At 40.9% G+C, this 27,251-nt stretch overlaps 1 protein-coding gene across 1 annotated transcript in view; it reads left to right on the forward strand.

Annotated features, from left to right (window-relative positions):
- NUDT3 (nudix hydrolase 3) overlaps positions 1 to 27,251 on the forward strand; it is a 120,649-nt gene that overhangs the window by 44,171 nt on the left and 49,227 nt on the right. The window contains exon 2 of the mRNA XM_059938900.1: positions 25,106 to 25,216. Within this exon, the coding sequence (XP_059794883.1) occupies positions 25,106 to 25,216 (111 nt within the window). The remainder of the gene's footprint in view (positions 1 to 25,105; positions 25,217 to 27,251) is intronic.

Raw genomic sequence — 27,251 nt, forward strand, 5'->3', positions numbered from 1 at the left:
AGGCGGATTCTTTTCTTTTTTAACATCTTTATTGGAGTATAATTGCTTTACAATGGTGTGTTAGTTTCTGCTTTATAACAAAGTGAATCAGCTATACATATACATATATCCCCATGTCTCCTCCCTCTTGCATCTCCCTCTCACCCTCCCTATCCCACCCTCTAGATGGTCATGAAGCACCAAGCTGATCTCCCTGTGCTGTGTGGCTGGCAGGTGGATTCTTAACCATTGTGCCACCAGGGAAGTCCTGCAAAGTTATGATGTTAAAATAAAATGCTAGTGAATTGGATCATGAATAGACAGATGAATCAGTGGAACAGAATGCATGTAGGAACAACTGGCACATCATCTAGAAAAAAATAAAGTTGGATTCTTCACTATTGTTCATATCAGGATAATTTCCATTGTAGATAGGAAGTATACACATTCAAAAAACAAAACCATAAATTGCTAGAAGAAAGCGTGAGGTAATTTCATTACAATCTTGGACTGGGTTAGGACCTTCTAATTATGCTATCTAATTCAAGTCATAAAAGGAAAGATTTGAAAGACCTATGTAAGTGGAAAGCTACACCTTGTTCATGGAATAGAAGACATTACAGTTCTCCCCATATTAATCTATTAGTTTTTGTATTACTAATCAGAATCCCAGCATTTAAAACAAAAAATACTCATTCCGAAATATATATGGAAGTACAAAGGGCTAAGAGTAACCAAGACATTTTTTTTAAAGCCTTTTCATTATGGAAAATTTCAAATCTGTACAAAAGTAGACCATATAGTATAATGAGCCCCCATGTACTCCTCACTCAGCTTCAACTGTTATCACCTCATGGTTAATTTTGTTTCATATATTATCACTAGCCACTCCTCCCCCTCCTGTATTATCTTGGATTAAATCTTAGGTATTATATAATTTTATTCATAAATTTTCAGCAAGTACTTTTTTTTAAAAGGGAACACTCTTTAAAAAAAAACCCCAGGGGTGGCTGGAGAAGATGGCTGAAGAGTAAGACGCGGAGATCACCTTCCTCCCCACAGATACATCAGAAATACATCTACACGTGGAACTGCTCCTATAGAATGCCTACTGAACGCTGGCAGAAGACCTCAGACCTCCCAAAAGGCAAGAAACTCCCCACGTACCTGGGTAGGGCAAAAGAAAAAAGAAATAACAGAGACAAAAGAATAGGGATGGGACCTGCACCAGTGGGAGGGAGCTGTGAAGGAGGAAAGGTTTCCACACACTAGGAAGGCCCTTTGCGGGCGGAGACTGCGGGTGGCAGAGGAGGGGAAGCTTCGGAGCCACGGAGGAGAGCACAGCCACAGGGGTGCGGAGGGCAAAGTGGAGAGATTCCCACACGGAGGATCGGTGCCAACCAGCACTCACCAGCCCGAGAGGCTTGTCTGCTCACCCGCCGGGGCGGGCGGGGGCTGGGAGCTGAGGCTCCGGCTTCGGAGGAGGTCGGATCCCAGGGAGAGGACTGGGGTTGGCGGCGTGAACACAGCCTGAAGGGGTTAGTGCACCACGACTAGCCGGGAGGGAGTCCGGGAAAAGGTCTGGACCTGCCAAAGAGGCAAGAGACTTTTTCTTGCCTCTCTGTTTCCTGGTGCACAAGGAGAGGGGATTCAGAGCGCCGCTTTTAGGAGCTCCACAGACGGGCACGAGCCGCGGCTATCAGCGCGGACCCCAGAGACGGGCATGAGACGCTAAGGCTGCTGCTGCTGCCACCAAGAAGCCAGTGTGCAAGCACAGGTCACTATCCACACTGCCCCTCCTGGGAGCCTGTGCCGCCCGCCACTGCCAGGGTCCTGTGATCCAGGGACAACTTCCCCGGGAGAAAGCAGGGCGCGCATCAGGCTGGTGCAACGTCATGCTGGCCTCTGCCGCCTCAGGCTCGCCCTGCATCCGTACCCCTCCCTCCTCCCGGCCTGAGTGAGCCAGAGCCCCCGAAGCAGCTGCTCCTTTAACCCCGTCCTGTCTGAGCGAAGAACAGACGCCCTCAGGCGACCTACACGCAGAGGCGGGGCCAAATCCAAAGCTGAACCCCGGGAGCTGTGCAAACAAAGAAGAGAAAGGGAAATCTCTCCCAGCAGCCTCAGGAGCAGTGGATTAAAGCTCCACAATCAACTTGATGTACCTGCATTTGTGGAATACCTGAATAGACAACGAATCATCCCAAATTGAGGAGGTGGACTTTGGGAGCAAGATACATTATTTTCTCCCCTTTTCTTCTTTTTGTGATTGTGTATGTGTATGCTTCTGTGTGAGATTTTGTCTGTATAGCTTTGCTTTCACCATTTGTCCTAGGATTCTGTCCGTCCGTTTTTTTACTTTAAAAAAATTTTTTTCCTAATAACTTTATTTTATCTTACTTTATTTTATTTTATCCTCTTTCTTTCTTTCTTTCTATTTTTTCTCCCTTTTATTCTGAGCCGTGTGGATGAAAGACTCTTGGTGCTCCAGCCAGGCATCAAGGCTGTGCCTCTGAGGTGGGAGAGCCAACTTCAGGACACTGGTCCACCAGAGACCTCCCAGCTCCACGTAATATCAAACGGTGAAAATCTCCCAGAGGTCTCCATCTCAACACCAAGACCCAGCTTCACTCAACGACCAGCAGGCTACAGTGCTGGACACCCTATGCCAAACAACTAGCAAGACAGGAACACAGCCCCATCCATTAGCAGAGAGGCTGCCTAAAATCATAATAAGGCCACCGACACCCCAAAACACACCACCAGATGTGGACCTGCCCACCAGAAAGACAAGATCCAGCCTCATCCACCAGAACACAGGCACTAGTCCCCTCCACCAGGAAGCCTACACAACCCACTGAACCAACCTTAGCCACTGGGGACAGACACCAAAAACAACAGGAACTACGAATCTACAGCCTGTGAAAAGGAGACCCCAAACACAGAAAGATAAGCAAAATGAGAAGACAGAAAAACACACAGCAGATGAAGGAGCAAGGTAAAAACACACCAGACCTAACAAATGAAGAGGAAATAGGCAGTCTACCTGAGAAAGAATTCAGAATAATGATAGTAAAGATGATCCAAAATCTTGGAAATAGAATAGACAAAATGCAAGAAACATTTAACAAGGACCTAGAAGAACTAAAGAGGAACCAAGCAATGATGAACAACACAATAAATGAAATTAAAAATAGAAGGGATCAATAGCAGAATAACTGAGGCAGAAGAACGGATAAGTGACCTGGAAGATAAAATAGTGGAAATAACTACTGCAGAGCAAAATAAAGAAAAAAGAATGAAAAGAACTGAGGACAGTCTCAGGGACCTCTGGGACAACATTAAATGCACCAACATTCGAATTATATGGGTCCCAGAAGAAGAAGAGAAAAAGAAAGGGACTGAGAAAGTATTTGAAGAGATTATAGTTGAAAACTTGCCTAATATGGGAAAGGAAATAGTTAATCAAGTTCTGGAAGCACAGAGAGTCCCATACAGGATAAATCCAAGGAGAAACACGCCAAGACACATATTAATCAAACTATCAAAAATTAACTATAAAGAAAACGTATTAAAAGCAGCAAGGGAAAAACAACAAATAACACACAAGGGAATCCCCATAAGGTTAACAGCTGATCTTTCAGCAGAAACTCTGCAAGCCAGAAGGGAGTGGCAGGACATATTTAAAGTGATGAAGGAGAAAAACCTACAACCCAGATTACTCTACCCAGCAAGGATCTCATTCAGATTCAACGGAGAAATTAAAACCTTTACAGACAAGCAAAAGCTGAGAGAGTTCAGCACCACCAAGCCAGCTTTACAACAAATGCTAAAGGAACTTCTCTAGGCAAGAAACACAAGAGAAGGAAAACACCTACAATAACAAACCCAAAACAATTAAGAAAATGGGAATAGGAACATACATATCGATAATTACCTTAAATGTAAATGGATTAAATGCTCCCACCAAAAGACACAGACTGGCTGAATGGATACAAAAACAAGACCCGCACATATGCTGTTTACAGGAGACCCACTTCAGACCTAGGGACACATACAGACTGAAAGTGAGGGGATGGAAAAAGATATTCCATGCAAATGGAAATCAAAAGAAAGCTGGAGTAGCAATTCTCATATCAGACAAAATAGACTTTAAAATAAAGACTATTACATAATGATCAAGGGATCGATCCAAGAAGAAGATATAGCAACTGTAAATATTTATGCACCCAACATAGGAGCACCTCAATACATAAGGCAAATACTAACAGCCATAAAAGGGGAAATCGACAATAACACAATCATAGTAGGGGACTTTAACACCCCACTTTCACCAATGGACAGATCATCCAAAATGAAAATAAATAAGGAAACACAAGCTTTAAATGATACATTAAACAAGATGGACTTAATTGATATTTATAGGACATTCCACCCAACAACGACAGAATACACATTTTTTCTCAAGTGCTCATGGAACATTCTCCAGGATAGATCATATCTTGGGTCACAAATCAAGCCTTGGTAAATTTAAGAAAGTTGAAATCGTATCAAGTATCTTTTCTGACCACAACGCTATGAGACTAGATATCAATTACAGTAAAAGATCCGTAAAAAATACAAACACATGGAGGCTAAACAATACACTACTTAATAACGAAATGATCACTGAAGAAATCAAAGGGGAAATCAAAAAATACCTAGAAACAAATGACAATGGAGACACGACGACCCAAGACCTATGGGATGCAGCAAAAGCAGTTCTAAGAGGGAAATTTATAGCAATACAATCCTACCTTAAGAAACAGGAAACATCTCAAATAAACAACCTAACCTTGCACCTAAAGCAATTAGAGAAAGAAGAACAAAAGAACCCCAAAGTTAGGAGAAGGAAAGGAATCATAAAGATCAGATCAGAAATAAATGAAAAAGAAATGAAGGAAACGATAACAAAGATCAATAAAACTAAAAGCTGGTTCTTTGAGAAGATAAACAAAATTGATAAACCATTAGCCAGACTCATCAAGAAAAAAAGGGAGAAGACTCAAATCAATAGAATTAGAAGTGAAAAAGGAGAAGTAACAACTGACACTGCAGAAATACAAATGATCATGAGAGATTACTGTAAGCAACTCTATGCCAATAAAATGGACAACCTGGAAGAAATGGACAAATTCTTAGAAATGCACAACCTGCCGAGACTGAACCAGGAAGAAATAGAAAATATGAACAGACCAGTCACAAGCACTGAAATTGAAACTGTGATTAAAAATCTTCCAGCAAACAAAAGCCCAGGACCAGATGGCTTCACAGGTGAATTCTATCAAACGTTTAGAGAAGAGCTAACACCTATCCTTCTCAAACTCTTCCAAAATATTGCAGAAGGAGGAACACTCCCCAACTCATTCTACGAGGCCACCATCAATCACGGTGATACCAAAACCAGACAAAGATGTCACAAAGAAAGAAAGCTACAGGCCAATATCACTGATGAACATAGATGCAAAAATCCTCAACAAAATACTAGCAAACAGAATCCAACAGCACATTAAAAGGATCATACACCATGATCAAGTGGGGTTTATGCCAGGAATGCAAGGATTCTTCAATATATGCAAATCAATCAATGTGATACACCATATTAACAAATTGAAGGAGAAAAACCACATGATCATCTCAATAGATGCAGAGAAAGCTTTCGACAAAATTCAACACCCACTTATGATAAAAGCCCTGCAGAAAGTAGACATAGAGGGAACTTTCCTCAACATAATAAAGGCCATATATGACAAACCCACAGCCAACATCGTCCTCAATGGTGAAAAACTGAAACCATTTCCACTAAGATCAGGAACAAGACAAGGTTGCCCACTCTCACCACTGTTATTCAACATAGTTTTGGAAGTTTTAGCCACAGCAATCAGAGAAGAGAAAGCAATAAAAGGAATCCAAATTGGAAAAGAAGAAGTAAAGCTGTCACTGTTTGCAGATGACATGATACTATACATAGAGAATCCTAAAGATGCTACCAGAAAACTACTAGAGCTAATCAATGAATTTGGTAAAGTAGCAGGATACAAAAATAATGCACAGAAATCTTTTGCATTCCTATACACTAATGATGAAAAATCGGAAAGTGAAATTAAGAAAACACTCCCATTTACCATTGCAACAAAAAGAATAAAATATCTAGGAATAAACCTACCTAAAGAGACAAAAGACCTGTATGCAGAGAATTATGACACTGATGAAAGAAATCAAAGATGATACAAATAGATGGAGAGATATACCATGTTCTTAGATTGGAAGAATCAACATTGTGAAAATGACTATACTACCCAAAGCAATCTACAGATTCAATGCAATCCCTATCAAACTACCACTGGCATTTTTCACAGAACTAGAACAAAAAATTTCACAATTTGTATGGAAACACAAAAGACCCCGAATAGCCAAAGCAATCTTGAGAACGAAAAATGGAGCTGGAGGAATCAGGCTCCCTGACTTCAGACTACTACAAAGCCACAGTAATCAAGACAGTATGGTACTGGCACAAAAACAGAAATATAGATCAACGGAACAGGATAGAAAGCCCAGAGATAAACCCACGCACATATGGTCACCTCATCTTTGATAAAGGAGGCAAGCATATACAGTGGAGAAAAGACAGCCTCTTCAATAAGTGGTGCTGGGAAAACTGGACAGGTACATGTAAAAGTATGAAATTAGAACACTCCCTAACACCATACACAAAAATAAACTCAAAATGGATTAAAGACCTAAATGTAAGGCCAGACACTATCAAACTCTTAGAGGAAAACATAGGCAGAACACTCTATGACATAAATCACAGCAAGATCCTTTTTGACCCAGCTCCTAGAGAAATGGAAATAAAAACAAAAATAAACAAATGGGACCTAATGAAACTTAAAAGCTTTTGCACAGCAAAGGAAACCATAAACAAGACCAAAAGACAACCCTCAGAATGGGAGAAAATATTTGCAAATGAAGCAATTGACAAAGGATTAATTTTCAAAATTTACAAGCAGCTCATGCAGCTCAACAACAAAAAAACAAACAACCCAATCCAAAAATGGGCAGAAGACCTAAATAGACATTTCTCCAAAGAAAGATATACAGATTGCCAACAGACACATGAAAGAATGCTCAACATCATTAATCATTAGAGAAATGCAAATCAAAACAACACTGAGATATCATCTCTCACTGGTCAGAATGGCCATCATCAAAAAATCTAGAAACATTAAATGCTGGAGAGGGTGTGGAGAAAAAGGAACACTCTTGCCCTGTTGGTGGGAATGTAAATTGATACAGCCACTATGGAGAACAGTATGGAGGTTCCTTAAAAAACTAAAACTAGAACTACCATATGACCCAGCAATCCCACTACTGGGCATATACCCTGAGAAAACCATAATTCAAAAAGAGTCATGTACCAAAATGTTCATTGCAGCTCTATTTGCAATAGCCAGGACATGGAAGCAACCTAAGTGTCCATCATCGGATGAATGGATAAAGAAGTTGTGGCACATATATACAATGGAATATTACTCAGCCATAAAAAGAAACAAAATGGAGTTATTTGTAGTGAGGTGGATGGACCTAGAGTCTGTCATACAGAGTGAAGTAAGTCAGAAAGAGAAAAACAAATACCGTATGCTAACACATATATATGGAATCTAAGAAAAAAAAAAAAAAAGGTCATGAAGAACCTAGTGGCAAGACGGGAATAAAGACACAGACCTACTAGAGAATGGACTTGAGGATATGGGGAAGGGGAATGGTAAGCTGTGACAAAGTGAGAGAGTGACATGGACATATGTACACTACCAAACGTAAAATAGATAGCTAGTGGGAAGCAACAGCATAGCACAGGGAGATTAGCTCGGTGCTTTGTGACCACCTAGAGGGGTGGGATAGGGAGGGTGGGAGGGAGGGAGATGCAAGAGGGAAGAGATATGGGAACATATGTATATGTATAACTGATGCACTTTGTTATAAAGCAGAAACTAACACACCATTGTAAAGCAATTATATTCCAATAAAGATGTTAAAAAAAACCCCACAGTATCATAATTATACCTTAAAAAGTTCATATAGAAAAGAAAAATGACTGATAATTTCCCCTCACTTTACCATTATTCCTCAAATTAATGAGTTAATGTATATCAAGTATGTTTCAATCCATGAGTTCACATTGATGATTTAAAACAAAACAAAACTGGCAACCACTGAAGGGTACCAGTGAACCAACTCATTAATTTGGAGAATAATGGTAAATTGAGGAGAAATACCATTTATTTGATGTTTCATACTTAGTGTTTTAATGTATTGCAGTTATTCTTATTGACCTAACTGTAGGAGCCTCTTCAAGTTGACTCCTGAGTCCTTTTGATATAACTCTAGAGATTTTTGATAGCTTGTTCAATATCTGGTATAACAAGGTGTTTCAGACTTATCTTGTACATTTCCTAACTCAGTCATAGAATCAGCCATATTAGGAATGAAAGTACAGCATTCCATAGAAAGAATCAATACAGATTCTATGAATATTAAAAGGGTAATAGGGAATATTTTTTTTTTTTTTAATATTTATTTATTTATTTTTATTTATTTATGGCTGTGTCGGGTCTTCGTTTCTGTGCGAGGGCTTTCTCTAGTTGCGGCAAGTGGGGACCACTCTTCATCGCGGTGCGCGGGCCTCTCACTATCGCGGCCTCTCTTGTTGCGGAGCACAGGCTCCAGACGCGCAGGCTCAGTAATTGTGGCTCACGGGCCTAGCCGCTCCGCGGCATGTGGGATCTTCCCAGACCAGGGCTCGAACCCGTGTCCCCTGCATTGGCAGGCAGATTCTCAACCACTGCGCCACCAGGGAAGCCCGGTAATAGGGAATATTATCAACCATTTTAAGGTAATCAAATTGATACTTTAAATGAAATGGGCAAATTTTTTGAAAGACACAAACTACTACAGTTGGAAGCAGTTGGTCCTGGAACCAGTCCCCCTCAGGTACCAAAGGATGACTGTATATCAGATCATCACGTTGTACACTTTAAATGTATACAGTTTTATTTGTCAGTAAATAAATAAATAAATGTGAAACGTTACCTCATTAAAGCTGGAGAGGGGGAACACTCATCAGATTGGCAAAAAAGAAAGGATTATACAATTGATTACATAAAAACAGAAAGCTTTTTTTTTTTTTTTCTTTTCAGTTTTTGGCTGCATTGGGTCTTCGTTGCTGCGCGTGGGCTTTCTCTAGTTGCGGCGAGCGGGAGCTACTCTTCGTTGTGGTGCACGGGCTTCTCATTGCAGTGGCTTCTCTTGTTGCAAAGCATGGGCTGTAGGCACACGGGCTTCAGTAGTTGTGGCATGCGGGCTCAGTAGTTGTGGCTCACGGGCTCTAGAGCTCGGGCTGAGTAGCTGTGGCACACGGGCTTAGTTGCTCTGCGGCATATGAGATCTTCCCGGACCAGGGATCGAACCCGTGTTTCCTGCATTGGCAGGAGGATTCTTAACCGCTGTGCCACGAGGGAAGTCCCCAGAAAGCTTTTATGTGGCAAAATCACTATAAAGTCAAATCAGTGATCACTAGGCTAATTTATTTAATATATAAAGAGCTTCTCCCAATCAGTAATAAAAAGACCAATAACCCAACAGAAAAGTGGGCAAAGAATATGAAAAGGAAACATGAATGACTTAAACATATGAAAGATGCTGTACCTCTCTTGTAGTAAGAGAAATTGAAACTAAAAGGAGACGCTCTACTTCACTTATCAGATTGCTTAATATAAAAAATTGGTGTATAAAATAGATAACTAATAAGAACCTGCTGTATAGCACAGGAAACTCTATTCAATACTCTGTAATGGCCTATACGGGAAAAGAATCTAAAAAAAACAAAGAGTGGATATATGTATATGTATAGCTGATTCAGTTTGCTGTACACCTGAAACTAACACAACATTGTAAATCAACTATACTCCAATAAAAATTTTTTAAAAAATTGGATAATAGCATGTTTTGGCAGGGATATGTGGGAATAGTCAGTCTCATATGCTACTGGCAGGCATATAAACTGGTACAACTTCTGTGGAAGGCAAAGTGCCAATATTTATTAAAATTACAAATGTGTCTATCTTTGACACGGTAGTTCCTGTCTTAGGTTTTTTGAAGAAACTACCTTTACCACGATGCAGATGACCTCTGTGTTGCCAAATCCAGTGGTCAGTTCTCAGTCCTCATCTTGACCTCTTAGTAGCATTTAACCCAGTTGATCCTTCTGTCCTCTTTCAAAAGCTTTGCTTGGCTTCTTGCACGCCCCACGCTTAGTTTTCTTTCTCCCTCGTTGTTTCTTCTCTCCTTTGTTCAATCCTTCAAAAAATAAATAGCCCCAGGGCCCAGGCCAGGAGTGCTCCAGACTTCTCTAAGTCATGTCACCCAAATTCCATGTACTGCCACATATTAATCTCCACCTCTGACCTCTTTGCTGAACTTCATAATCCAACTGCCTTCTCAGCAACTCCATTTGTGAGTTGGATAGGCACCACAGACTTAACACATGCGAAACTGAACTCTTGGTATTACCCTCTAAATCTGCTCTTCCCACTGTTTTCCCATTTTGTCCGTTTGCTCAGGCCAAGGCACTGGAGTCATCTTTGACTTCCTTCTTTGTCTCATAGCCCACATCAGGAATTCTCATGGCTCTCCCTTTGAAAGTAGAGACAGAATGTTATCACTTCTCACCGCCCCCAATGCTACCTCTGTAAACCATCATCACTCCTCTCCTGGGACAATTATAAATCCTCCTAACTAGTCTCCTTATCCCATCTTTGTTCCACCTTGCATTCGGTTCTCTACACTGCACCCCAGTGAGTGTTAAAATACTTGCTTAGAACCCCTCAGGAGGGGCGTTCTTCTTCACTTGGGATGGGATCCCAAGTCCTTACTTCCTTAACCCGTTCTGTGCAGCCCTCTATGACCTCTCTCCTTCCTCCCACTCTCTCCTTTGCTAATTCTGCTTTAGCCACTATAACTTTCTTACTTTGAGTCCAAGTTCCTCATTGCCTGAGGGCAGGACCTTTGTTCCTGAGGGTACCTTTGCTGAGATGCCTTTCCCTAGAGAGCCAAGGCTTGTTTCCTCACTTTGATCAGGTCTGTGCTCAAATATTACCTCTTTTTTTTTTTTTTAATTTATTTATTTTTGGCTGTGTTGGGTCTTCGTTTCTGTGCGAGGGCTTTCTCTAGTTGTGGCAAGCGGGGGCCACTCTTCATCGCGGTGCGCGGGCCTCTCACTATCGCGGCCTCTCTTGTTGCGGAGCACAGGCTCCAGACGCGCAGGCTCAGTAGTTGTGGCTCACGGGCCCAGTTGCTCCGCGGCATGTGGGATCTTCCCAGACCAGGGCTCGAACCCGTGTCCCCTGCATTGGCAGGCAGATTCTCAACCACTGCGCCACCAGGGAAGCCCTAAAATATTACCTCTTATAAGAGACCTTCCCTGACCTCCCTATGTAAAAGAGTACTCTGTTAATTTCTTCTTCCTTATTTGACCTTATTTATCTTGTTAGTACATACCACTTGACATTATTTTTGTTTATTGTCTGTCTTCTCCCATTAGATTGTATGTTCCACAAGAGCAGGGTCATTGTTTTGCTTGTTGCTCTATCCACAGTGCATAGAACACTGATTGGCACTGCATAGGTATTAAGTGAATATTCATCGAATGAATGAGTGATTGAATGTATGAATGCTACCAATATATTCACATGTGGGAAATGGTTCATATATAGGGCTATTTATTGTAGCATTGTTTTAGTAGCGGAAACTGGAAATGCCCAAAATGTCCATCAAGAGGGCTGGTTAAATAAATTATGGTACATCTGTATAATAAAAATCTCCAGCAGTTACTATATGATTTCATTTATGTGAAGATCCGGAACAGGCAAAACTAATCTGTGGTAGTATAATTCATAATAACAATTGCCTCTGGGTCAGGGACATTGACAGGATAGAGGCACAGGGAACTTTCTGGGGAGATGGAAACGTGTATCTTTTTTTTTTTTTTTTTTTTTGAAACGTGTATCTTTGTAGGAGTGTGGGTTCAAGCACATGTATAAGTCAGAGTCATCATACTGTACCCTGATGATCTATACATTCCAGTGTGCATGAATTATACTTGTTACAACAAAACACAGTTGCTAAAAATAAAAAACAACAGAAATAAACGAATGAATGTATATCAACCTAGTAGCATCATCATACAGAAAATAAATCTTTCATGTGATTTTTTTAAGAATTGATTTTTTTTTAATTAATTAATTAATTTATTTATTTTTGGCTGTGTTGGGTCTTCGTTTCTATGCGAGGGCTTTCTCCAGTTGCGGCGAGTGGGGGCCACTCTTCATTGCGGTGCGCGGGCCTCTCACTATCGCGGCCTCTCCCGTTGCGGAGCACAGGCTCCAGACGCGCAGGCTCAGCAGTTGTGGCTCACGGGCCTAGTTGCTCCGCGGCATGTGGGATCTTCCCAGACCAGGGCTCGAACCCGTGTCCCCTGCGTTGGCAGGCAGATTCTTAACCACTGCACCACCAGGGAAGCCCTTTCATGTGATTTTAAAACAGTATTTTGATTGACCGTCTCTAGTGGGATCTATCCTTAGGCTAAGAAGAACTACCAAGAAATCTTAAACTGGTCTTAGTAGTTTTACGGTTAATAGTACTGTTAATTTGAAACTATTAAATTATAGGACAACTCAAATAGATAATTATATTGTTATTTTCAGCATAAAAAATAAAAACATAAAATGCAAGAAGTTAAAAAGCTTAGTAACTTTTGGGCTTCCCTGGTGGCACAGTGGTTGAGAGTACGCCTCCCAGTGCAGGGGACACGGGTTCAAGCCCTGGTCCGGGAAGATCCCACATGCCACAGAGTAACTAAACCCGTGTGCCACAATTACCGAGCCTGCTCTCTAGAGCCCACGAGCCAGAACTACTGAAGCCCGTGCGCCTAGAGCCTGTGCTCCGCAACAAGAGAAGCCACCGCAATGAGAAGCCCGCGCACCGCAATGACGAGTAGCCCACGCTCACCACAACTAGAGAAAGCCCGCGCGCGGCAACGAAGGCCCAATGCAGCCAAAAATAAATAAAATAAATAGATTTATTTAAAAAAAAAAAATGTATGCTGTCCTCCTCTAAAAAGTAGACAGCATACAACTGTGGTTTAAACTTTGACATCTTATATTAGGTTGAAATGTGATTAATATGTTTGATGATACTTTGGGGACACAATACCTGCCTTTTTACAGTGTATTCCTGTAGTCCTAGGACTGTGTGTGGGAAAATAATGTAGTTTATGGATGTCAGGAATGCTGTTCCTGTGGCTTTGTTTTAATGACCTGAAGAAACTTGAGCATTCTAAATATTTCATTCACTCTGTTTGGCTTTCAGAAATTTCCTAGGGAATAATGCTTGACATTCTTCTTGCTCAATTATAAAAGTCCGAAATGCTTGTTCTAAAATATTCAAGCTATACACAAGGTTTTAAAGTGAAATGCCTCCTCCTCCTCAGTGCCACCAATTATACTGTACAGAGGCAACCACTGTTTCTTGGGTGAATGCTTTCAAATGGACGTTTAAATTGAGATTTTAGAAGTTCCCATAATATACGGAGAGTGTAGGAAGCTTAACTTTTCCTGTAGTATCTCAAGCTGTTTTTTCCTTTCCCACCTGCTTCTCTCCTGTATTTTTGTCTCTTGAGAAATGGATATCTCTATCCACCTATTGACCCCAGTTAGAAGCCATAGCCTCTGCATCCCTTTCACGGCACCCTAATTTCTGGTTAATTACCACTTCCTATCATTGCTGTCTCCTAAATATGACTTGAATCCACTTGCTGCTCCCCTTCTCCAGGGACGCGGATTACATCCAGCTCCCTTATCCTCTCTAACTGAACTCTGTCCCACCTCCCACCCATCACTCATTCAGCCTCCAGATTCAAGCTTCTGAAAGACAAGTGAGATTGCCTTCTTCCTCCTCAAAAACTAAGGAGGATTCCCAGTTGCCTTCAGTTGCCATAACTCTTTGATGTACTTGTTATATGAACTTTTTATACTGGTCTCAGTTAATTTATCAGCCTCCTCTGTTGCCCTCTTCCTCCTTCCCATCGTGTACCCTTCACCATATCAAACTACTTGAATTTCTCAGCATTCTCTGGATATAATATACTGTTTCCTGCATCTGTGGCTTTGTGATTGCAGTGCCCCTTGCCTGGAACACCTCTCCTTTCTGGGCTCAGTAAATTTCTCCTCTAGGCCCAACTCAAATGTTCCCTCTTGAGAAGTATTCTGGGACCCTCTCAGAATCTTCTTTCCTTCATAATAGTCTTTACCAACATGATGTTGTGGCTGCTTGGGCCCTTCATTAGATCAAGGGTTGGCAAACATTTTCCATAAAGGACTAGATAGTAAATATTTTTGATCTCTGTGAGGACTACTCAACTTTGCCATTGAAGCTTGAAAGTAGCTGTAGACTGTAGGTAAATGAATGAGCATGGCTGTGTTTTAATAAACTTTATCTATGGGCACTGAAATTTGAATTTCATATCAGCTCACATGTCACAATATTTTTCTTATGATTTTTTTCAACCTTTTGAAAATGTAAAAACCATTCTTAAGTCATGGGCCATACAGAAACAGGTGGTAGGCTAGATTTGACCCAGGGGCCATAGTTTGCCAGTCCGGGCATTAGAGGGTGGGCTGTTCAAGGGTAGGCTTTGTATATTTTTGTACATCACCCCCACCCCCCATGCCTCAATTCATTTCTAAGCAAGTAATGACTGAATAGCATTTTTTTGTGGAATAAATGCTTAAGTAAAGAATCACTTGAAATATGTAGTTTCTTTTTTTTTTCCAATTTTTTTTAACTTGAAGTATAGTTGGTTTACAATGTTGTGCCAGTCTCTGCTGTGCAGCAAAGTTACTCAGTTATACACATATATATATATATTCTTTTTTTATGTAGTTTCTACACAAATGTGAAGACTAATGGAACTTCACATTGAGAATTACTAGTCATTTTTTATATTTATTAATAAACATTTTCAGAAAAGAAAGTGTTAAAAAGTTGCATAATACAGAGGAGCTCGTAGTGCCTCTCTATGTAGAAGACAGCTCTGGCCAGGAAAGATATAATAAGTAAGCAAATAGTCTCTGTTCATAGAAGAGAATAGTGGAAAGTGCTCCAAATTCTTAATTTGAATCAGAGATTAGATTAAAATACCTTCTCCATCCTTTCCTTGTACCTGGCCTGGAGAAAATCATGTCATGGCTTTTATCCAGTGGTGGATAAGTTTTCAGAGGGTTTTTCATATGCTGCTAGCTACATCATGGATGTAACAGGCTCTCAGTCGTCTGGCTGTCAGTCAGGCCTATAGCCTGTGGTTTGAATCCTGGCTCAGTGCTATCCTTTCTATGTCCTTCACCACATCACCAAATCATCTAAGGCTTGGTTTCCTCATCAGTATAATGGCAAGAATTACATAATGCCTGGCTTGTATGATTGAAAATTAGGGATAGTATGTTAAAAATAGAACATGTAAAATAGCAGCACCTAGCACAAAGTGGGCACTGAATAAATACTACCTGCTGTTGTTTTTGTTTGTTTCCCCCAGTATTAGTCGTTTTTTGTTGTTGTCTTTTTTTTTTTTGTCTTTTTTTTCATTATTTACAAGAATTGTGGGAGGGAGTTAAGGTTTACAGGAACAACTCAATCATTCCAGTAAGTTATGTTCAGACAGTGTGATCCAGCAACTTTAAGTCTTTGTTTTTATTTTTATATAACCTGCAAATACAGCCAAGTTTACTGGGTTTCTTTTCTTTTTCAAGATTTGTTTTTGATATGCACCATTTTTAAAGTCTTTATTGAATTTATTATAATATTGCTTCTGTTTCATGTTTTGGTTTTTTGGCCGTGAGGCATGTGGGATCTTAGCTCCCCGACCAGGGATTGAACCCTCACCCCCTGCACTGGAAGGTGAAGTCTTAACCACTGGACCGCCAGGGAAGTCCCTTTACTAGGTTTCTTTAGTCGTCTTTTTAGAAATTAAAAAAGTCATTGAATACCAGGTAATATAAAGTGCTATGTGTGGTTATCTTAACATTTGGACATTCATTTGGAAAGACAGGGCAGTACACCCAATCACATAGAACTCTAGCAGTATACTCCATACCCTGGGATATCTGTTCTTAAAATACCTTGTTCCTCCCAAAGTAAAAACTGTGCAGAATATCTGGTCATATCATAGTCTTTGTACTAGGCAGAGAATTTCCTCTTTTGTTAGATAAACAACCTGATTAGCTAGATAAAATGAAGGGATTTTGTAAACTGATTGTTTATGTCTACTTGTTCCTCCTTTTTAGCAGTATTCTGAGCTCCTGTGTAGGGAAAAAAAATAGCTAAAGGGTAAACTGACTTTAAAACTCTAAGAACTGAAACTGCTATTGGTTGGCCCTGTGATAATTTATTGATTTAATTTGAATAAGCTTTTTCACCTCATACTCAGCATTATTCATCTTTTAAACATTTTATAGGGTCCTTGTGTCCAAGAACTTGTGGCAGCTGTTCTTTAAAACATTCTGTTAAAAAAATGGTAAATTTGGGGAATTCCCTGGCAGTCCAGTGGTTAGGACTCCACGCTTCCACTGCAAGGGACACGGGTTCGAACCCTGGTCGGAGAGCTAAGATCCCGCGAGCCAGAGAACGCAGCCAAAAAAAAAGGTAAATTTATCTGGAATCCGAACAAGTGCAGATAATTATTCACTATTATGGATTTTTTTTTAAAGTAATTAATTAATTTATTTTTTGGCTGCGTTGGGTCTTCATTGCTGAGCGTGGGCTTTCTCTAGTTGCGGCAAGTGGGGGCTACTCTTCGTTGTGGTGCACGGGCTTCTCTTGTTGTGGAGCATGGGCTCTAGGCACGCGGGCTCAGTAGCTGTGGTGCACGGGCTTAGTTGCTCCGCAACATGTAGGCTCTTCCCGGACCAGGGCTCAAACCCGTGTCCCCTGCATTGGCAGATGGATTCTTAACCACTGCGCCACCAGGGAAGTCTTATTTCTAAGAAGGGACACATAAACGGTTAGAATGGGCTTAACTGTAAAAGCAGTTTGCAGGGCATGTCACACATCTGATAGGGTGCAGCCCTTGTGCCATCTGGGCTACCAGCAGAGCTGTCTGGCAGTAATGGCATTGTTAAGGGGCTGTCGAATGCCGGGGGCATTGCGTTGTTGGAAATGAGGTTATGTTAGGTGCGTTACTGCCTGCAATTTTCTGGAACTTAGTAATGTGCCTAAGATATATAGCTTGCTAATCAGGATTTTCCATGTTGTAGATTATCACCATAGATAATTGATTTTTTAAGAAAAATATTTCCACAACTTTAACTTGGAATACCTAGAATATATCTACCCCTACTATACTGTTGGCAGTGAGATTGGAAACTTGCTGGACACCACGGGGAGTGGAAGGTAAGTAGGGGGAATGGGGATAGCTCCTCCAGCTAGAGCTTTGCAAATGCACATTTTCTCCCTTGTGTTTGTCTCTTCCCCTCTTTTTAGTGCCTGTCCAACATTTATATGATTATCTACTAGAAATATCCATTAGACATCTTATTGAACTCTCAAATTCATATGTTCGGAGGACAGCTTCCCTGTGGTTCCTTCCTCCCCCAACCCTTCCACATTCTCCTTGGAGGGCAGCTCCACCATTGACCTGGCCTACATCCTGTCAGTCACCTGGTCCTGTGGACTCTTCCCTTCTGTATATCTGGAAATCTGTCCCTTCCTTCCAACTCCCACTTTTGTCCTCGTTCTTTCTCTGAATCAACTGCAGAAATGTATTTCTGCAGGTCTGCCCATATCCAGCCCAAGTCAGAGTGACCTTTCTAAAACCCAAATTGGGTTATGTCATTTCTTCTGACAACCTCAGTGACTTACCCATTGCCTTCAGGTTTCGATCCAAACTCTTTATAATTGGACCCCTGCCTTTTTGTTCAGACTCCCTCTTTAACCTTGTCTGTATGCTCTCTGCATTCCTTTTTTAAAGCAGTTTGTTCCCTCAGTCAATGGTCCATTTTTTCATTTGCTCATCAAACATTTATTGGCCACCTATATGGGTCAGGCACTATGCTTAAGTATGAGGCAATCAACGGAACCAGTCCTTAGACCTTTCACTGATCTTTCACACTCTTAATCAGGATCAACTAGGTTATATTGCCGTAACATTTATCCTGAAATCTCACTGTTTGTTTTAACACAACAGAGTTTTATTACTTGTAATGATGCTTATCAGTCATGGGTTTTCAGAGGCTCTGCTCCACACAGGAACTCTCTTCCATTCAAGGGGTTCAGGCTTGTAGCTACACCAGCTGGAACTCACAATGTTCTTGGGCACTGTGACAGAGGAGGACGGAGACTGGATGGGCTTCTCCCTGTCTCAGCCCAAAAGTGACACGTGTCCCTTCTGCTCATATTTCATTACGCAAAACTAGTCAAATGGTCCCACCTAACAGCAAGGGGAGGCTGGGTGCCGTAGGCAAGAACATGAAATATCTAGTGAACATTATGGTCTGTAGCACAGTCACTGAAATATAATCGGTCACCTGACTTCTTGTCGGTCTCATCCATTGAACTTTATTTATTTATTGGCTGCGTTGGGTCTTCGTTGCTGCGCGCAGGCTTTCTCTAGTTGCGGCGAGCAGGGGCTATTCTTTGTTGTGGTGCGCGGGCTTCTCATTGCAGTGGCTTCTCTTGTTGGGGAGCATGGGCTCTAGGCGCGTGGGCTTCTGTAGTTGCAGCATGCGGGCTCAGTAGTTGTGGCTCACGGGCTCTAGAGCGCAGCCTCGGTAGTTGTGGCGCACGGGCTTAGTTGTTCCGCGGCATGTGGGATCTTCCTGGACCAGGGATCAAACCCATGTCCCCTGCATTGGCAGGCGGATTCTTAACCACTGCGCCACCAGGGAAGTCCCTCATCCATTGAACTTTAAATTTCTCAAGAGCTGACGCTGTATCTGCCTTGCTTTGTATCCTAAGCACAGGGCCATACAGTAGGCTTCTGATGATTTTTTGTTGAATGAGTGTCCTTGAACTTGGATTCAACTCAAGTCTCTTCCTTTAAGAAACCTTCCCTTACCATCCCCCTACCACCTCCCTGCCAACCTGGGTTAGGTGTCTCTTTCCAATGTCATTGTGGTATCCTGTGCATACCTCAACCATAGCACTCCTCACCCTGTATTAGTACTCTTTTTTTTTTTTTTTGTCCTCTGTCCACTAGTTAATCAGTTTCTCTAAGTCAGGGACTATGGCTTTCTTTTGAAAATTTGTATCAAACAATTTTAAAGCAATTTTTTAAAACCTAAAAAATAAAACATTGGGCTTCCCTAGTGGTGCAGTGATTAAGAATCCACCTGCCAATGCCGGGGACGTGGGTTCGAGCCCTGGTCTGGGAAGATCCCACATGCTGCAGAGCAACTAAGCCCGTGTGCCACAACTACTGAGCCTGCGCTCTAGAGCCTACGAGCCACAACTACTGAGCCCACTGCCACAACTACTGAAGCCCGTGAGCCTAGAGCCTGTGCTCTGCAACAAGAGAAGCCACCGCAACGAGAAGCCCACGCACTGCAACGAAGAGTAGCCCCTGCTCGCTGCAACTAGAGAAAAGCCAGTGCACAGCAACGAAGACCCAACAAAACCAAATTAATTAATTAATTAATTTAAAAATTACTGAGAATTCCCTGGCGGTCCAGTGGTTATGACTTGGTGCTTTCACTGCAGTGGCCTGGGTTCAGTCCCTGGTCGGGGAACTAAGATCCCACAAGCTGCGTGCTGCAGGCAAAAAAAAGAAAAAGAAAAAAGAAAGAAAACATTACTGTTTTAGCTGAACCCCTTTATGTAATTCTCCCCACATTTCTTTATTTTTTCACTACACCCTTGTCCCTAATCAATATAATGATTTTTCTGTGTCCATGAGGATACTAAGTTGTCCCAGGAGGACCACCTGTGTCATGAATCCAAGAGTTCATATATGGATGGGTGTGTTCTGTGGGTTCGTTTATCCATCTCTGCAGGGATATCACCTATCTTGATGAAAAGAGCTTCACAAAAGGTCTGATACACTTGGTTGGCTAGTCCCCCAGTTTGATCTGCCTCAAAATTGCAGAAGTTCTAACCTCTGCATCTCCTGTTCCTGGCTCATTGTAATGCCTAATGAATATTTGCTGAATAAATGACAAATTTTTTTTCTTAGTGTGTCATTTTCAGAATCGCTTAGGAGCTTTGCCATTTATTTCTTTTTAGATAATTTGTATTTAAAAATCAAGCTTCAGAATAAGAATTTACTGACCAGAACACCACTTAACTGTTTTATAAGGTAGGAGGGAGTAAACCCTCTGGCTAAAATAAAGAATATTTTGTTTTGGTTTTTGCAGTAAATTTTCAATGGATTGTCAAGGAAACTTACTGAGGAGAAGAACTATTTGCTGGTAATAGTGTTTGCTTTGAAGTATGACTACAAAGTAATGCAGCTCGCTTCCTCCAGCTGCAGTGTTATATGTAGTCTTACCTCATATAGTCATGCTTTGAATGTACAAAGCAATAACACTGGCTAGATTTACTCATTAATATTTCACATTTACTGATATTTAGAAATTAAATTATACTCTGTGGTACAAGTTTTCTTTTCTTTGCTTTAGCTTTGAGATGTCCCTTTAAAGGTCTTTCATTTGGACTATAACCTAATTGGATGGCCCTAGTCAGCCTTTGAAGCAAATGCTTAGGTTTAGAATGGCTGGTAAACACTTTGCCAAGAAGTGGGAAATCTCTAGGAAGAAAGACTACATGTTGTTATTTATATAGCAAATCAGTGAAGGATTAACCCATTTTTCTACTTTTTCTTCTTGAATCTCCCTTACAGATTAGATAGATATGACTTAAATGCCATTGCCTAGAGAGTCTTTGGAGGACTTATAAAAAACTTTTTGGCTTGAATTAACAAAGATGATTATATTTGGGTTTATTTTTCTTTTGATAAGGAATTTTTGAAAATGTAAGATTGGCCACAGTTATCGAGGAGAATGGGTACGGCAGTGATCCCCTTTTTCTTTTATGGAAATGATTTAATATAGTAAAACTAAGGGTAACCTGAGAGGCCACTCCTCTGGAGTGTAGACTCTGAAGAAGATAGTGATGGCACTGACTACTTTAGCTTTTAAAAAATTACTGTGATCTTAAAACTAGTTTTATTTTATTGAGCTGAAGTTCACATAACATTAACCATTTTAAAGTAAGTCCGTGGCATTTAGCAACCACCACTTATGTCTAGTTTCAAAACATTTTCATCATTCCAAAATAAAACCTGTATCCATTAAGCAGTTACTCCCTATTCTTCCCTTCCTCCAGTCCCTGGCAACCACCAATCTCCTTTCTGTCTCTATGGATTTACCTATTCTGCATATTTTATATAAGTGGAATTATACAATATGTGACTTTTTGAGTCTGGCTTTCACTTACCATAATGTTCTCAAGCATAACATTTATGTTCCTTTTTATGGCTGAAAACTAATCCTTGTATGTATGTGCCATGTTTTGTTTATCCATTCATCCGTTGTTGGACATTTGAATTATTTGTGCTTTTTGGTTATTGTGAATAATGCTGCTAGGAGCATTTGTGTCCAAGTGTTAGGGTACCCATTTTCAATTCTTTGGGGTATGGCGTATACCTGGGAGTGGAGTTGCTAGATCATATGGTAATTTTATGTTTAACTTTTTGAGGAACAGCCTAACTTCCACAGTGCCTAAACTATTTTACATTCCTACCAGCAGTGTATGAAGGTTCCTGTTTCTCTACATCCTTGTCAGTACTTATTATTTAAAAATTGTAACCATTCTAGTGGGTGTTAAGTGGTATCTCATGGTGGTTTTACTTTGTACTTCTCTAGTGACTAATGGTGTTGATCATCTTTTCATGTGCCTGTTGGCTATTTGTATATCTTCTTTGGAGAAATGCTGTTTGTCATTTTGTCCTTGAGTTGTACGAGTTCTTTATATATTTTGGATACTGGACCCTTATCAGATGATTTGCAAATATTTTCTTCCATTCTGTAGGTTGTCTTTTCACATCCTTGATAATGTCCTTCGATGCACAGAAGTTTTTAATTTTGATGAAGTCTAATTTATCAAAAATGTTTTGGTTTTGTTTCTCAGGCTTTTGTTGTCATGTCTAAGAATTTGGCCTATGTTACCAAATCCAGGGTCATTAAGATTTACCCCTGTTTATAGTTTTAGCTCTTACGTTTAGGTTGTTGGTCCACTGTGAGTTAATTTTTATATATGGCATGAAGTAGGAGTCCAACAAAGACTCTTATTTAAAAGCATAATTTCATGAAACCTCCACATAAAAAATTAATTATTTGGCCGCACCTCTTGGCTTGTGGGCTCTTAGTTCCTCAGCCAGGGATTGAACCCAGGCCACTGCAGTGAAAGTGCCGAGTCCTAACCACTGGACCGCCAGGGAATTCCCTCACATAGTACTTTTTTTTTTTTTTTTTTTTTACTCTTTTTATTTATTTATTTATTTATTTATAGCTGTGTTAGGTCTTCGTTTCGTGCGAGGGCTTTCTCTAGTTGCGGCAAGCGGGGGCCACTCTTCATCGTGGTGCGGGAGCCACTCTTCATCGCGGTGCGCGGGCCTCTCACTAACGCAGCCCCTCCCCACAGGCTCCAGATGCGCAGGCTCAGTAGTTGTGGCTCACGGGCCCAGTTGCTCCGCGGCATGTGGGATCCTCCCAGACCAGGGCTCGAACCCATGTCCCCTGCATTAGCAGGCAGATTCTCAACCACTGCGCCACCAGGGAAGCCCCCACATAGTACTTTTAATATCCCTTGATTAAATATATATACACGCCAACCTAAAACTACTGTGGATTTTATATTATTTTAAGCTATTCCATGTTGTATTAATCAAATCAGAGTTTATATATATTTTTTTAAAATAGTGTTTGTAAGTTTAAGACATTATTTTCTCAGTCCATGGGCTATATATTGGTGACTGTATATGGATTCATGGATTTCCTTCTTATATCTTGTGGTCCCCTCTAAGTCTGCAGATCATAGATTTTGTAGAAGAGCATCAGGAGAATCTATCATGGCAAGAAGGAAAGGGATTAAAGATGAAGAAAAAGGTAGAATTTCCAAGGGCTCATAGTTGCAGAGACCTTAAGTGGGAGAGAGAATGCTGGAAGGTAGGTAACTGGAAGTTAGTGGTGGGATCTGTGAGCGCCAGAGAGGAAGGAGTGAATTCTTTCAGGCAACAAAGATGACTGCAGAGTAGAAGTTAAGTGCTGGGGAGTGGAGGGGTGGGTGGGGAATACGGTTTGGAATAGGGCCTGAGACCCAAAAGATATCATCAGAAAGTGATTGTTTAGGGAGCAATTGAGGATTCCTTTAGTTTTGGAAATAATGCCAACCCAATGCTACCTCCAAATGAGGAGTAAAGCTAACTTTATTTAGCATCTGTGCTAGAGAGGGTTAAGGAAAAGAAACTAGGGAAATTCTAGATTTTATTTCAACCATGACTCCAATACTGGTTAAGTTTGAATTAGTAACCTATATTCTGTATCAATATTTTGTGTTGGTTTGGTTTCTTTTCATTTCTTTTTTTAAAATTAATTTTATTGCAGTATAGTTGCTTACATATGTTGTGTTAATTTCTGCTGTACAGCAAAATGACTCAGTTATATATATATTCTTTTTCATATTCTTTTTCATTATGGTTTATCACATGATATTGAATATAGTTCCCTGTGCTATACAGTACGACCTTGTTGTTTATCCATCCTATATATACTAGTTTGCATCTGCTAGTCCCAAACTCCCAATCCTTCCCTCTGCCACTGCTCCCCACCACCCCGCCCTTGGCAACCACAAGTCTGTTCTCTCTGTCTGTGAGTCTGTTTCTGTTTCATAGATATGTTCATTTGGGTCGCATTTGAGATTCCACTATAGGTGATATCATATGGTATTTGTCTTTCTTTCTGACTTACTTCGCTAAGTATGATAATCTCTAGGTCCATCCATGTTGCTGCAAATAGCATTATTTCATTCTTTTTTACGGCTGAGTAGTATTCCATCGTATATATATGTACCACCTCTTCTTTATCCATTCATCTGTTGATGGACATTTAGATTGTTTCCTTGTTTTGGCTATTGCAAATAGTGCTGCTGTGAACATAGGGGTGCATGTATCTTTTTAGTTTTGTCTGGGTGTATGTCCAGGAGTGGGATTGCTGGATCATATGGCAACACTATTTTTAGTTTTTTGAGGAACCTCCATACTGTTTTCCATAGTGGCTGCACCAATTTACATTCCCACCAACAGTTTAAGAGGGTTCCCTTTTCTCCACATCCTCTCCAGCATTTATTATTTGTAGACATTTTAATGATGGCCATTAAATGTCATTTCTTGATAAAGTTTCCTAGTAAAAGAATTCCAGTTTTATCTCAGCTGAAAGAATGACGAAAAGAAATCTTTCTAGTCCTCATGTCTGTGAGAGAGCTAGGTTCTCAGCGCATACTTAGAGCTTAGGGTGATGTGTAGTATCGGCTTATGGCCATCTGATGGAGCAGGAACTGGGGCACACAGGAGTGAGAACCTTGGAGGGAAAGTTGGGACAGTGGTGCCAACTAGGGCCAAGGCCAGCTCTTCATAGCACTCACAGGCTCATCAGTGACAATCTTTGTTTTTTGTGTTTTTTTGAGTGTCTTTGTCAGCTGTGTGTTCAAAGGGCTTTAGAGAAATGAACAAAGGAGAGGATAGATTGGACAACTGAGTGAAAGTCTGAGGGGGGAACACATAATGGCCACTGGTTCAGATGCCCTTCTGCTTTTACTAGGCAGATTGTCTGCTTTTTCATACAGAAATGAAAGCTACTTTTCAAGAAGTGATTTGGAGAGGTATCAACAAAGAATGGATCTTAGGTATTTTTTTGTGGTGTTTAAACTCTGAATTTGTATGAATGTGTCTTTTTGAGTTTTTAACTACCCATGTGACCTCTGTGACTTTCAGGTGCTACTCGTGAGCAGTAGTCGCCATCCAGACCGATGGATTGTCCCTGGAGGAGGCATGGAGCCCGAGGAGGAGCCCAATGTGGCAGCAGTCCGTGAAGTCTGTGAGGAGGTATGCATTGTGAACAAAGGGCACGACTGTACCTTGTCATCATGAACCTGTCATGTCTGTGTAGTTCTTTAATTTATCACCACTCACTGAATGAACAGACTCATGATCACAGAAAGAAAGCACTTAGCAGTTACCACATGCCTCCTTGATTCAGGGGGCAATCAGGTTGTGACATGGTGATGTTTATCAGGCACTCTGTGCAAGGGGAGGGCTCATAGTAGTGACCGTATCTGATTATACCAGACAGTCCTTTGTGATTTCCTATGGATCTCTTCCCACACTGCCTCTGTTACCTGTGGCAGAAGATCAAGAATCAAATAGTTCATCAGCCCTAAGAAATAAGAGGAGTAAGCAGTATTGGTATTAATGGCTTATTCTCATTAACCTTTGGGTGAGGAGGAGGCAACCCTTGTTCTCCTGTGCTCCCTGGGTCCTGGCAATAGAGCAGTGGCTAAAGCAATAGTTCTGTTAGCCAGAAGTTGTTAATGGTGCACCTTGAGAGACAATAGTATCTTCTTTTTTATTTGGTCACATGATATTCAACATATATGTATTGAGTTCTTGGGCCATGCCCAGTATATCTTACTAGATACTCTAGAATAAACAGTCAGAAGTCAAATCTTGGTTCCCTTACTTCAAGGGCTTACAATTTTGTTGGGGAAACTGAGAAACAAGTTGCAATTCAAACCCAGGAGGAAGGAACTAATGTTTCTCCATAGCCTCTTGTGGCAATACCATGCTCTGCTCTGCTTATGCTAATCTCGTTTAGGAGTCCTAACTCAGTGGTGTAAATTTTACCACCCCCATTTACTTGCCTTGGCTGCATAGGGCTTTTTCGATCCATTTCCTTGTTCCAGAAGGGACTTAAGACTGATTCTAAGGACATAAAGTAGAGCTTAGAAAAAGTCTAAATTCTGCATTTCTTTTTGGTCAAGCCCTTGCTGAAGTCTTCTTAGACTAATTTTACTTTGGAATATCCAAGGAATTCTTTCCTTGCTCTGAAGTCCTGCAAACTTATGATGACTCGTGCCACTCTCATTTTATCATATATCTGGGTATCTATAACTAGATTTTAACCTCTGAGGACAAAGATTATATTTCCTATTTTCAGTCCTCCCTTCTTGTGTCTAGTACACAGCTGGGTGAATAGAAAGTAATTAACACATGCTTCTATGACAGATGGAACATAAAAGTCCTGGAGAAATACCCCAATTGGAAATTATCAGAGTTCTTTCTGGAGGATCTCAAAGGTTTGACTATTCAAATAAGTGTGGTAGGGCCAGTTGGTGGACCTAAGCTACATAATTTTGATTTCAATCCAGTTGGCTTCTGTGAGTTCGGAGGCACCTAAGGCAAAAGTGATGTTTGACAGAGTTATTGCGGCTCTGTGGATTCAGACAGGTTGTTGGAAGACCTGAAATAGACTGATGGTTCTAGAATAGAGAGGAAGGAAAAAGTTCAGAGACCTTGGGCAAAACTTGCTGCCTGGTTTAGAAGTTTTGGGGGAAGTGTGACAGCTTTACCTCTGTAGAGCACATTTGGATTTGGCATCTGTCTCAGGAAAACTTATACCCGTTGTTGTTACTATTGTTTCGTTGAGTGCTACAGTCGAATTGTCCTTGGGTTATATAAGTGCAACTAAGATGTAGAAAACTAGATGATTGCAATAGGAAGTACGGTGAGGGAGTTGAAAAGGATATAGGGTTACCCTTTTGTTTCCTGGAAATTACATACCATCCTTCAGTAGGTAAAAGGGGGAATAGAGTGGAGAATAAAGTGGAGTTGGGACATGAGAAGGTGAACAATGCAGCACAGATAATTAAAGTATACTTTTCATATGGTCAATATCTTATCTACCTCCTGTCTTAAAGGGAATCCCAAGCTTGAAATTAAACCCTGCCTGCCATTCTCAGCCCTGAAGAATCCTGCCTGACTTTGAGCAAAGTTTTTACTCTTGACTGGAGAGTCATACCATACCCTGTTCTTTATTCCAGCATTATTGAGAGGATAAAGAATAAGGTACCAAATAAACCAA

Source organism: Balaenoptera ricei, chromosome 11, assembly GCF_028023285.1.
Source record: "Balaenoptera ricei isolate mBalRic1 chromosome 11, mBalRic1.hap2, whole genome shotgun sequence".
NCBI lineage: Eukaryota > Metazoa > Chordata > Mammalia > Artiodactyla > Balaenopteridae > Balaenoptera > Balaenoptera ricei.